This window comes from Cajanus cajan, chromosome 1, assembly GCF_000230855.2.
Source record: "Cajanus cajan strain Asha chromosome 1, NIPB_CcT2T_4, whole genome shotgun sequence".
In the NCBI taxonomy this organism is placed as follows: Eukaryota; Viridiplantae; Streptophyta; class Magnoliopsida; order Fabales; family Fabaceae; genus Cajanus; species Cajanus cajan.
This window is the reverse complement of record NC_138517.1, coordinates 14,986,351-14,998,587: the sequence shown is the minus strand read 5'-3', so window position 1 is coordinate 14,998,587 and position 12,237 is coordinate 14,986,351. Positions and strand designations below refer to the sequence as shown.

Sequence of the window (12,237 nt, the reverse complement as noted above, 5' to 3'; positions counted from 1 at the left end):
TTTGGTTAAGTGCCCTAGACATCAACAACTTCAGACTCATTTCAATTTCACTTGAACATGCTTGAAGCACATACTTAAAGTCAAAAATGTACAACCACTTGTGCAACAATAAAAACTTCCAGATTAGAAAACACCGTTCATTGAAAACTTGAATCATGAAAATGCTCCGTCCAGAAAGATTGTCAATTGAGTTCCCAAAAAGAATTCTGTTTTGTTTTGTTTTTTTATATACGTTAAACATTACTATGCCCAAAAAGACTTACTAACAAACTACATGCTCGCAAAATAAGGCAACCATGCTAACTGAAACGGCCCAAAAGTACTTACCGGGTGAAAAGTCATCAAATTGAAACATGAAATTAAAGACTGAAAGTAATTACTGTAACCCAAAATAAACTGCAACTAAAAGTACTGTAAAATAAATGAAACAAAACTACTAAGAAACCCTTAGCTGTCCTCCTCCTCATCATCATCTCCTTCTTCAGCATCCTCTCTCTGCTCATCCTCGCCTCCTTCTTCATCTTCCCCTTCATCTCCACCTTCTTGCTTCTCTTCTTGTTCTGGCTGCTCCTCCTCCACGCCTCCCTCAAAATTTGGACTGTCCCCAGGCCAGTGGAGTTGTTGTTGAAAAGTCTCTAGGGATGGCCATTAGAATGGAGGGCCTCCATGGAACTGCTACTGATGAGCATGGTACATGTTGGTGTTGAGGGACATCAGTGCCAAGTGATTTGCCAGATTTTGTTGTTCAATGTGGTGAAAATGAGCAGCCATGAATTCTGGACTAGCTACTTGGGAAGAGGAGGATGCCTGCCAATGCCTTTGAGATCTAGTCTGTGAAGTATCACCCTGCTGTTCACTCTTGCAATGGATCTTGATGTATGCAGAATTGATTGGAGGTCGGAGAGATTTGTTCAAATTATTCAGAAGGCGAGAGCCACTTGCCATACACAACCCTGTAATCAATCCGGGAAATCCTAGGGGTTTAGAAACCCCTGTAATAGAAGGAGTAGAGAGGACAGTCTTATGTATCTCATCAGAAATGATTGAAGTTATTTACACACCATCCTTTGTCAAAATAGAGTAGAGGAGAGTTGCCCTGGGCATATTCAAATCAGAAATGTGTGTAATAGAGTACACATTACAATAAAAGAAATTCTGCCAGATGCGTGCAATAGTTTTCAAATTCTTTCTAAGAATTGAAACTGGATTTCCTATCACCCCCACTGTATAAGTACAACCTGGCAGGCATAAAAGCTTTGCCATTTTATTAGCCTTAAAAGCACGAGCCTTCTTCAGTCGGCCATACTCATCAAGTCCATCATCTCCCAAGTTGTAAGGGCTTCCCAGATATTCATTAATAGCATCCCTAGAATAGCTGACTGTGACTCCTCTCACCCAACTGTTTCTTGTTTGATCAAGCCTCTATAGAGGGAAAGCATTGGCATATAATTCTTTGATGATATCCTCATTGTATTTATTCTCTAGAGTGGCCAATTTTTTCCACTTCCTTCTTGTTAATTCTCCTTGAAACTCCATATATTCTCTTGCGTCTAACTCCATTCTTCTTTCAGCAATTATTTGTCTGGGCTCCAATTCCGTATACCTTTGCTGTTTAGACTTGGTAAGGAATCGTTGCCTGTCCAAACGGATTGGAGCAACAGGTTGTGGAGCAGGCTCATCATTGTCTAAATCACTAGGAGGGGGATTAGAGGAAGCTTGGCCCTTCCTTTTCTTGCTGGCAGGAACCTCATGAGTGTGGGAAGTAGTCTTGGTCTTGGCCATCTGGAATCTGTTCAAATAAAAACAAGGAGAAACAAAATTAATTTGTTAGAACAACCCACAAGTAAGTAACTCAACAGGATATAAACGGCTCAGCCCCTTGAAAGGGCTGAGCGCCTTGATCACTGAAGCTCTCTGCCTTCAATCCGCTTAGCGCCTTGAAATCGCTGAGTGCTTTGAACACTATGAGTTTTTGCCCTTAATCCACTCAGCACCTTAGAAGCGTTGAGCGCTTTGACTCAGAGTTTGAAAATTGAAATTCTTTAGCTTGAAACCCCACAATCTATGGAAACCTTTCATGAAAACAACTTTAGGGCTTAAAATAGGGAAAACATTAGAAGTTCAAACCCTAATTCATGCATTGCAGAAAATTTTCACCCATGTATGATTAAAAGAAATTTTGCAAAGACAGAGGATTAACCATTAAAACTGACTTTGAAGAATAAGAGCAAAAGAAAAATGGTAACCCTCCATGAATATGAACTTATGCAACGAAGAAGGAGTGACCATAAAACATACCTGGAATGTGAACGTGACTTGATGTTGTGTGCAAGAAGAATAAGAGAAAGGGAGCAGAGCGCAATGTGAGTGTGAGTCTCAATTAGGGTCCTAATTCGAAGTGAGCAGCTAGGGTTTTACAAAATAAATGTTCTTTTAACTTCTCAGCATGTGGGCTTTCTGTTTTAATTGGACCCAAGCCCGACTCTCATCCGCTCAGTGCTTTTGAAGCACTGAGTGCTTCAACTCCAGTGAGCTTTCTAATTTTAGGGGCTGAGCCATTGAAAAACGCTGAGCGCTTAGGCTTTAGAGAGCAATGCTCTCACAAAGAGTTGAGCCATTGAAAAGCACTGAGCGCATAGGCTCTAGAGGCTCCCTAAAATTTTGTTCCTCCCAAGCGCTCAGCGTCTTAGAGGCGCTGAGCGCTTTGCTTCCAAAGACCCCTCTTTGGAAATTTTCATATAAGGCGCTGGGCTGCTTAAAGGCGCTGGGTGCCTTGACCCTAGAGGCTACTCTATTTTTCCATCTGATATGAGGGGCTGAGCCCTTACTTCTTGGAGCAAAATTTTATTACCTGATATGGCTTAATTTTGACCCAAATTTCCTTTAATTCTTCTTCTACACTTATCTACAACAAGCACAAATGAGAAAAAAGGAAAATGCATAATATTAACCATACATATGAACAATTTTTATCCTAAGTATTCGATCCTAAACTTACTCACTAAAACATCAACACATAACTGAAACTAAATATGCAAATACTATAAATAACTGGAACCAAGTTCAAAACATGTTGGCTGGGTTACCTCCTAGAAAGCGCTTCTTTATTGTCATTAGCTTGACAGTTCATTCAGTCATGGATCATTGAGATGAATGACAGTGGTAAGTTTCTCAACCTCACCATCAAAGTATGGCTTAATTCTCTGTCCATTCACCATCCAAGATCTTTCAGAATTTGGCTCTTCCAACTCCACTGCCCCATAAGGTTTGACTGATTTGATCAAAAATGGGCCTGACCATTTGGATTTAAGCTTTCTAGGGAATAATCTCAACCTGGAATTGAACAACAACACCTGTTGGCCTGGTTGGAAGTTTCTCTGTACAATCTTCCTGTCATGGTAAGACTTCACTTTGCTCTTATAGATCCGAGAATATTCATAGGCCTGTAACTACATTTCCTCAAGCTCATGTAATTGAAGCTTTCTCTTCTCACCTACAGCTTTCACATCAAAGTTTAATGCTTTCAAAGCCCAATAGGCCCTATGTTCCAACTTAACTAGGAGATGACAAGCCTTTCCATATACAAGCTGAAACGGAGAGAGTCCAATTGGAGTTTTATATGCTGTCCTGTAAGCCGATAGTGTATCATCCAATTTTAAGGCCAGTCTTTCCTTGAGCTGGCCACAGTCTTTTCCAATATTCTCTTCAACTTCTTATTAGAAACCTTTGCCTGTCCATTTTTTTGAGGATGGTAAGGTGTAGCTACTTTGTGTCTCACACCATAATGCTCTAACACCTTCTTCAGTTGTGTATTGCAGAAATGAGAGCCACCATCACTAATGAGCACTCTCGGTGTTCCAAATCTGGTAAAGATATTCTTCTTTAAGAACTTGATCACTGTACATGCATCAGGCTTCTGAGTCGCCATGGCTTCTACCCATTTAGAAACATAATCCACAGCAACCAGAATGTACTCATTAGAGTAAGAAGATGGAAGTGGCCCTACAAAGTCAATGCCCCAGCAGTCAAAGACTTCAACTTCAAGAATGTTTGCAAAGGCAGCTCATGTCTTTTGGAAATTCCTCCAGTTCTCTGACACTTATCACAATTTTTGCAATGCTCATGAGAATCTTTAAAGATAGTAGGCTAGTAGAATCCGAATTGAAGAATTTTTGCTGCTGTGCGATCTCCGTTGTAGTGACCTCCATAAGGTGAATTGTGGTAGTGCCACAAAATATCCTTAACTTCTGCACCTGAAGCACATCTTCTCAACAAACCATCAACACCAATCTTAAATAAATAAGGATCATCCCACACATAGTAAGTAGAAGCCTTGAAGAATTTCTTTCTCTGTTACCAATTAAGATCTTCTGGAATAACCTCAGCTGCCTTAAAATTCGCCATATTAGCAAACCAAGGCCTTTCTTGCACAGAGAATAATTTCTCATCTGGAAATTCCTCATGGATTGCACTTTCAAGTATGGTCACCTCTTCATTTTCTAGTCTTGACAGATGATCTGCAATGTTGTTTTCACAGCCCTTCTTGTCTTTGATTTCTAAATCAAATTCCTGTAACAACAGAATCCATATTATCAGCCTTGGTTTGGAATCAGATTTAGTCAACAAATATTTAATGGCTGCATGGTCAGTGAACACAGTAATTTTAGAACCAATTAAATAAGAACGAATTTCTCAAGTGCATACACTATTGCAAGTAGTTCTTTTTCTATGGTTGCATAACTCATTTGAGTTTCATTCAAAACCTTACTTGCATAGTGTATGACATGAAAAATCTTGTTTTTCCTTTGACCCAGAACAACACCTACTGCATAGTCACTAGCATCACACATTAGTTCAAAATCAAAATTCCAATCAGGGCTAGTGATTACAGGTGTGATAAGTGTCTAATTAGTTTGATTTAATACTCACTTGAGACACTTATCTAGCACATTTTGTGTACATATTGATATTATTTTGATCTATATATACTTAGAATCAAAGAGGTGCTTTTGATTAATGTTAGTACAGGGAATAGGAAGCCTTTGATCCAATTTGGTGTTATTTTGTAGGTTTTGAAATCTGGAGGCAAACGGCTGAGCGCCTTGAAACGGCTGAGCGCCTTCAAGCCAGAGAGCTCAACAAATGCAGCAAAAGAGAGGCGCTCAGCCACTATAAGGCGCTGAGCGGATTTGGCCCTGGAAGAAGGAGTGCTCTCTGCCTCCTAGGCGCTGAGCGGATATGAAGCGCCCAGCCCCTTGTGCTTGCTTAACAATGAAGAATCTCTCAGGCGCTCAGCGGATTTGAATGGCTCAGCCATTCAGATTACTTCATGGTGAAGAATTCTTCAAACCGCTCAGCCGTTTCAAGGCGCTGAGCGGATTCTTCTCTTTCCTGCCTACTCTGTTTTAATTCTAGCAATTATAAAAGGGCAGGGGAGAGAGAAAAGGGGGAAGAGAGACGAAAACAACGAGAAAAACAAGAGCTGGGAGCACAGGAGGAAGAAAGAACAGAGTGGGAACGAAGATTTGGAGGCTGGATCACTTGGGAACGAGGATCAACTCCTTTTCTTCATCTCTTCCTTTGTAATTTCTTCTTCCACTCCTTTGATCTTGTAAATGGCCATGAGGGTCTAAATCTTTGAGGATTGGTCTAGATGTAACTACTAACTCTTCTTCTTCTTAAATATATATATGCATTTCATTTTCATTACTTGTGTTTGATTCTTCTCTTAATGCTTATATCGGCTTGATCACCCGTTGTATGATTTTTGGTTTTTGAATCCGGTTGGAAAACGTTTTTGAAAACCCGAACTGAATCTTGCACCTAAACATCTCTTGCTCTAGGAATAGACTTGATTTGTTTAGTCACCTTGTTCAAGTCATTGCTCTTAATGCAAAGTGTTAATCATAAAACATAGAGGAATCATGTTTTAGATTAATTACTTTAGGATTCAATTTTGAGGGATCTTGTTGAATTACTAAATGAACGTGGAAGTCATGAAGATGAAATCATATTTATTTTAAGGAAATTTAGGAGTTAGCAAGTGCTCTAGGGTCCAATCCTTGTTTCATATAATTGTTCTTATAACTTTTACATTACCGTTTTAATTTTGCCTCACATTAGCTCACTTCCAATCATATCAACATCTCTATATTAATCATTAGAGTAACAATTACTAAATTCTCAAATCCTTGAGGACGATACTTAAATACTACATCGAAACTTGGTCCGCTTGCCAAGTGGAGAGATTGCGAAAATCTTCATCAAGTTTCTGGCGCCGTTGCCGGGGATTTGGTGTTATTTAGTAATTCTTGTTCTTGTGATTTTGTAATTTTGTAAATAATTTAGTTTGTGAATATTTATAATATATAGATATATTTGTTTTGTTGTGTTTTGTGGACTCACCTATATATTTACAAGTAAGTCAAATCATATGGGGCTATTGAACTTGAAAATCCTGCCACTGGAAGGATTTGGGTAGTAAATGGTCAAAGGCTCAAACAATATTTGGGTGGCGAGGTGAAAGACTCACCACCATTACTTATCTGAAGGAGCCATGGTCATACAGGAAGTGTCAAGCTAATGACAATAAAGAAGCGCTTACTGGGAGGCAACCCAGCTATTTTGGTTTGAATTCTCATTTTCATTTTAGTTTAATACTTTACATATGTAGTTATGCTTTTGAAGAGTTGAGTTTGTGATTTGATGTTTTGATGATGCATTCTATCAAATGTTTTGTTCCTTCAACATTCTCTTCTCTTGTGTTATGCTTTTTATAGTTTATTGAAGGTAACTGGAAGTGGGAGTGTGAAAGGAGAACAAAATGTGATTCTTCCAGGTAAGTTTACAAAACTGACAAAACGGCTCAGCCATTAAAAATGGCTCAGCCGTTTGGCTGCAGTGTCTACTTTGTAGATAAATTTTCCTCACAGGGGGTAAACGGCTCAGCCGTTTCAAGGCGCTCAGCCGTTCATATCAGCAAAACATTTTAGTTGAGATTTCTGCATCAAATGGCTGAGCGTTTTCAAAGCGCTCAGCGCTTTTCTTTATAATGCTCTCTGTACCCAAATGGCTGAGCGCCTAAAAAGGGCTGAGCGCCTCAAAAAAAAAAATTGAGAAAGACCAATCCAAGAACAGAAAAGAAGTTATCCCTTTATTTGTCTTTCATTCCCAACACTTTCAAACCTGGTCTTCTCATTTTCTCTCGCTTTCTTCTCTTTCATACACACCATCATTCTCTTTGATTCAAGGTAAGTTTTAAGTTCTCTCTTTTGATTTCTGTTGTGCTTTCATGCAAATATCGTATTAGTATCTAATGTGTTTTGTGTCCACTTGTGGTGATGACAAAATTCTTTTTGGGAATCAAATTGATAATCTTTCTGGAATGAGCATTTTCATGGTTCAAAGTTTTCAATGAGCATTGTTTGCTAATCTGGAAATCTACATTGTTGCACCAGTGGTTGTACATTTTTGACTTTAATTGTGTGCTTCAAGTATGTTCAAGTGAAATTGAAATGAGTCTGAAGTTGTTGACATCCAGGGCACTTAACCAAGCCGTGTGAGGGAGTGAGCCAAACAGTTAAAATTCAATCATTGAGAGTCATCACTGATTCATGCAGTCAGTTTTGTTTGAGTCTCCCATGAGTTACAGTTAAGCTATGCTTGGAATTTACTAAGGCAATTGTTTATTATATGTAGCCAGTAGCCAAAAAGCCAACCCATGAACTACATAAACCTTTAATCAAACAGTTTTGAGCCTAAACAGAACCCCTAAGCTTAAAAAGAAAAACCATGATTGTCCTTAGCCTTGTTGGTAAGAGACATTCTCATGAAACAAGTGGGTTTTGAACCAAGTTGGGGGTAGCATGTATGAAGAGATCATATGGTTGGAGCTGAATTGTACAGGCAAAGTGTGTTTCCTGTGTATATCCATTACTTTAAAAAAAAAAAATAGAGTTAATTTTATAATCAAGGTTCCTTGTTATCAGTTCATCAATTTGTGTACAGTCTGAAAGAGAAGGAACCAGTAAATTCAATCAAAAAGAGGGATGAAACATAAAGAGTCAAGAGAGTTCAAGTTAGTGCAAGAATTTGGAATTAACCCATATGAGTGAGAATGTCTCTTGTCAAACAGGCCTTCAGATTCCCAAAGAAAAACCAAATCTCTGATAGCCAGGCCACATTACAACCCTCTTAAGCCCTTAGTGATCCATGCTTAGTCTTAACAATAGACTTGTGGGAGACGAGTAACAAATCAGACTTAGCGTGTTTTAGTGCATGAAATGAGAGAAACACTCACCCTTCACAACATATCATTGAGAGATACACATTGGTGAGGAAATTTGAGTGCTCTGGGTTGAAAACAATGGAAGATGAGTGAATATTTCCCTTGAGTGTGCTTGAGGTTCATAATTTTTGTTATCATGTGGGCACCATTTGTTGTAACATGTACTCACTGGATTTTGTAAACAAGTTCATTGGATTCTTTGTAATCATGTAAGTGCGTTAACATATTTTTTGTGGGTGAAACTTTTAGTGATTCACTGAATATATAAACTAGTTATATTATACTCTTAGTTAAGACTTTTTGTTTGAGGACAAACAAATTTCCAAGTTGGGGGTAGCTTGATAAGTGTCTAATTAGTTTGATTTAATACTCACTTGAGACACTTATCTAGCACATTTTGTGTACATATTGATATTATTTTGATCTATATATACTTAGAATCAAAGAGGTGCTTTTGATTAATGTTAGTACAGGGAATAGGAAGCCTTTGATCCAATTTGGTGTTATTTTGTAGGTTTTGAAATCTGGAGGCAAACGGCTGAGCGCCTTGAAACGGCTGAGCGCCTTCAAGCCAGAGAGCTCAACAAATGCAGCAAAAGAGAGGCGCTCAGCCACTATAAGGCGCTGAGCGGATTTGGCCCTGGAAGAAGGAGTGCTCTCTGCCTCCTAGGCGCTGAGCGGATATGAAGCGCCCAGCCCCTTGTGCTTGCTTAACAATGAAGAATCTCTCAGGCGCTCAGCGGATTTGAATGGCTCAGCCATTCAGATTACTTCATGGTGAAGAATTCTTCAAACCGCTCAGCCGTTTCAAGGCGCTGAGCGGATTCTTCTCTTTCCTGCCTACTCTGTTTTAATTCTAGCAATTATAAAAGGGCAGGGGAGAGAGAAAAGGGGGAAGAGAGACGAAAACAACAAGAAAAACAAGAGCTGGGAGCACAGGAGGAAGAAAGAACAGAGTGGGAACGAAGATTTGGAGGCTGGATCACTTGGGAACGAGGATCAACTCCTTTTCTTCATCTCTTCCTTTGTAATTTCTTCTTCCACTCCTTTGATCTTGTAAATGGCCATGAGGGTCTAAATCTTTGAGGATTGGTCTAGATGTAACTACTAACTCTTCTTCTTCTTAAATATATATATGCATTTCATTTTCATTACTTGTGTTTGATTCTTCTCTTAATGCTTATATCGGCTTGATCACCCGTTGTATGATTTTTGGTTTTTGAATCCGGTTGGAAAACGTTTTTGAAAACCCGAACTGAATCTTGCACCTAAACATCTCTTGCTCTAGGAATAGACTTGATTTGTTTAGTCACCTTGTTCAAGTCATTGCTCTTAATGCAAAGTGTTAATCATAAAACATAGAGGAATCATGTTTTAGATTAATTACTTTAGGATTCAATTTTGAGGGATCTTGTTGAATTACTAAATGAACGTGGAAGTCATGAAGATGAAATCATATTTATTTTAAGGAAATTTAGGAGTTAGCAAGTGCTCTAGGGTCCAATCCTTGTTTCATATAATTGTTCTTATAACTTTTACATTACCGTTTTAATTTTGCCTCACATTAGCTCACTTCCAATCATATCAACATCTCTATATTAATCATTAGAGTAACAATTACTAAATTCTCAAATCCTTGAGGACGATACTTAAATACTACATCGAAACTTGGTCCGCTTGCCAAGTGGAGAGATTGCGAAAATCTTCATCAAGGTGTTGAACACAATTTTTGTTTTAATAGTGAAAAAGCAGACAAGAAATTATCATCAAATTGGAATTTAACATCTTTCACAAGGAGATTGCTAAGCGGTTTAGCGATCTTTGAAAAATCTTGAATGAACTGCCTATAGAATCCAGCATGTCCCAGAAAGCTTATGATTCCTTTCACATTTATTGGTGGAGGAAGCTTAGAGATGACCTCAACTTTGGCTAGATCCACCTCAATGCCTCTTCTAGAAATCTTGTGGCCAAGCACTATTCCTTCAGTCACCATAAAATGGCATTTTCCCAGTTAAGAACCAAGTTTGTTTCAACACACCGCCTTAGTACAGTGTTTAGATTCTCCAGACATGTATCTAATGATGCTCCAAACACAGAAAAATCGTCCATGAAAATCTCTGTACATTTCTCAACAAGATCAAAAATATGGCTAGCATACACCTTTGAAATGTGGCTGGTGCGTTACATAATCCAAATGGCATTTTCCTATATGCAAAAACACCAAAAGGACATGTAAATTCTGTCTTCTCTTGGTCCTTCAGGTCCACTGCTATCTGATTGTACCTAGAATAACCATCCAAAAAGTAGTAGTAGGCTTGGCCCACCAACCTCTCTAACATCTGGTCCATGAAGGGTAATGGGAAGTGATCCTTCCTTGTTGCCTGGTTCAGCTTCCGATAATCAATACACATCCGCCAACTAGTGACTGTCCTTGTAGGAATTAATTCATTTTTGTCATTCATCACCACTGTCATGCCTCCTTTCTTAGGAACCACTTGAACAGGGCTAACCTAGACACTGTAGGAGATAGGATAGATCATGCCAGATTCAAGTAACTTAATCACCTCTTTTCTGACCACCTCCTTCACTGTTGGATTAAGGCGCCTTTGAGGTTGTGCTACGGGCCTATAATCCTGTTCCATCAAGATCCAGTGCATGTAGTATGAAGGAATAATACCCTTTAGATCAGACAAAGTCCATCCAATAGCTCCTTCATTCGCCTTCATAACTTCAACTAACTTCTTTTCCTCCTCCATTGACAAGGAACTACTGATTATGACTGGTTTGCCACCATTTTCTTCTAAAAACACATATTTGAGATGGCTTGGCAATTGCTTCAATTCTAACTTTTGAGATTGAGACTTTTCCTCCTTCTTTAAATCTTGCACACTTGTAGAATTAGGAGAAATCTTCTTTACTTTGTCCAACTCCTCCAAACATTTCTGAACTTCTTTTTCTTCCTCCTTATTGGTATCAATGACTGCATTCACCAATGCTTTCTCTTATGGTGTGGCTACTGAGAATTTTCTTTGAGCTTCCATACACACTTCATCAATCACATCCACTCTAAAGCAACTTGTCTTGTCATTTAGGTGTTTCATGGCTTCAAAAACATTAAAATTCACCTCATCATCCTGCACTCTAACCTTGAGTTTTCCATCATCAACATCAATGATGACCTTGGTTGTCTTCATGAATGGCCGTCCCAGAATGAGAGGAACTTCAGAATCCTCCTCTATGTCCATGCTAACAAAATCAACTGGAAACAAAAATTTATCAACCTTAACCAATAGGTCTTCAACAATACCATGAGGATACTTTATAGATCTATCAGCCAGCTGCAGAGTCATCCTGGTAGGTCTCACCTCCACCTCACCTATCCTCTGTAACATAGATAAGGGCATAAGATTGATACTAGCCCCTAAGTCCAACAATGCCTTCCCCACAGAGAGATTGCCAATGGTGACTGGCAAAGTGCAACTCCCTGGGTCTCTAGATTTTTGTGGAAGTGACTTCTGAATTATAGCCCTACAACCTGCCTCTAACTCCACTGTTACATCCTCACTCAATTTTCTATTCTTTGTCAGAATCTCCTTCATAAATCTTGCATAAGATACATCTGTTCTAAAGCCTCTGCAAAGGGTATGTTGATCTGCAACCTCTTGATTATATCAAGGAACCTTGCAAATTGGCGTTCCTTGTCTTTCTTTGATGGATCATGTGGATAAGGTAAATTCTTCACAGGAGGAGGCCTAACAACTTCTTTCCCCTTCTTCTTACTCTCCTCCATCACATCTCCATCTCCACTCTCATTTTTTTCACTCAATTTTTTATTTTTCTCATGTTTTTCTGCCTCTTTATTCAACTCCACCTCTTTCTCACTTTCCAACTCAACTTCACTCTTATCTTCATCCACTCCATCTTTATTTTCTCTCAAATTATCACCAATC

The 12,237-nt window shown here is 38.9% G+C and overlaps 1 protein-coding gene across 1 annotated transcript; it reads right to left on the bottom strand.

Moving 5' to 3' along the window:
- Positions 1 to 1,422: 1,422 nt before the first annotated feature.
- Positions 1,423 to 11,886, bottom strand: LOC145949464 (uncharacterized). The gene is made up of 12 exons (XM_083059417.1): positions 11,331 to 11,886; positions 10,852 to 11,267; positions 10,448 to 10,797; positions 4,686 to 4,836; positions 4,381 to 4,569; positions 4,203 to 4,290; positions 3,711 to 4,002; positions 3,454 to 3,627; positions 3,177 to 3,333; positions 2,852 to 2,905; positions 1,995 to 2,062; positions 1,423 to 1,789 (listed from the first exon to the last, which is right to left on the bottom strand). The coding sequence occupies exons 1-12, from the start codon at positions 11,884 to 11,886 to the stop codon at positions 1,423 to 1,425; spliced, it is 2,862 nt and encodes a 953-aa protein (XP_082915543.1).
- Positions 11,887 to 12,237: the final 351 nt, after the last annotated feature.

What these genes read in the sequence shown, in the direction of transcription:
- LOC145949464 (XM_083059417.1), bottom strand. Translation starts at nt 11,886, where the DNA reads ATGAAGGAGATTCTGACAAAGAATAGAAAATTGAGTGAGGATGTAACA. An exon ending in GCACCAGCCACATTTCAAAG is followed by an intron (nt 4,837 to 10,447) that starts GTGTATGCTAGC and finishes GTGTGATGCTAG; the next exon opens with TGACTATGCAGTAGGTGTTG. An exon ending in AGCCATACTTTGATGGTGAG is followed by an intron (nt 2,906 to 3,176) that starts GTTGAGAAACTT and finishes TGCTTGTTGTAG; the next exon opens with ATAAGTGTAGAAGAAGAATT.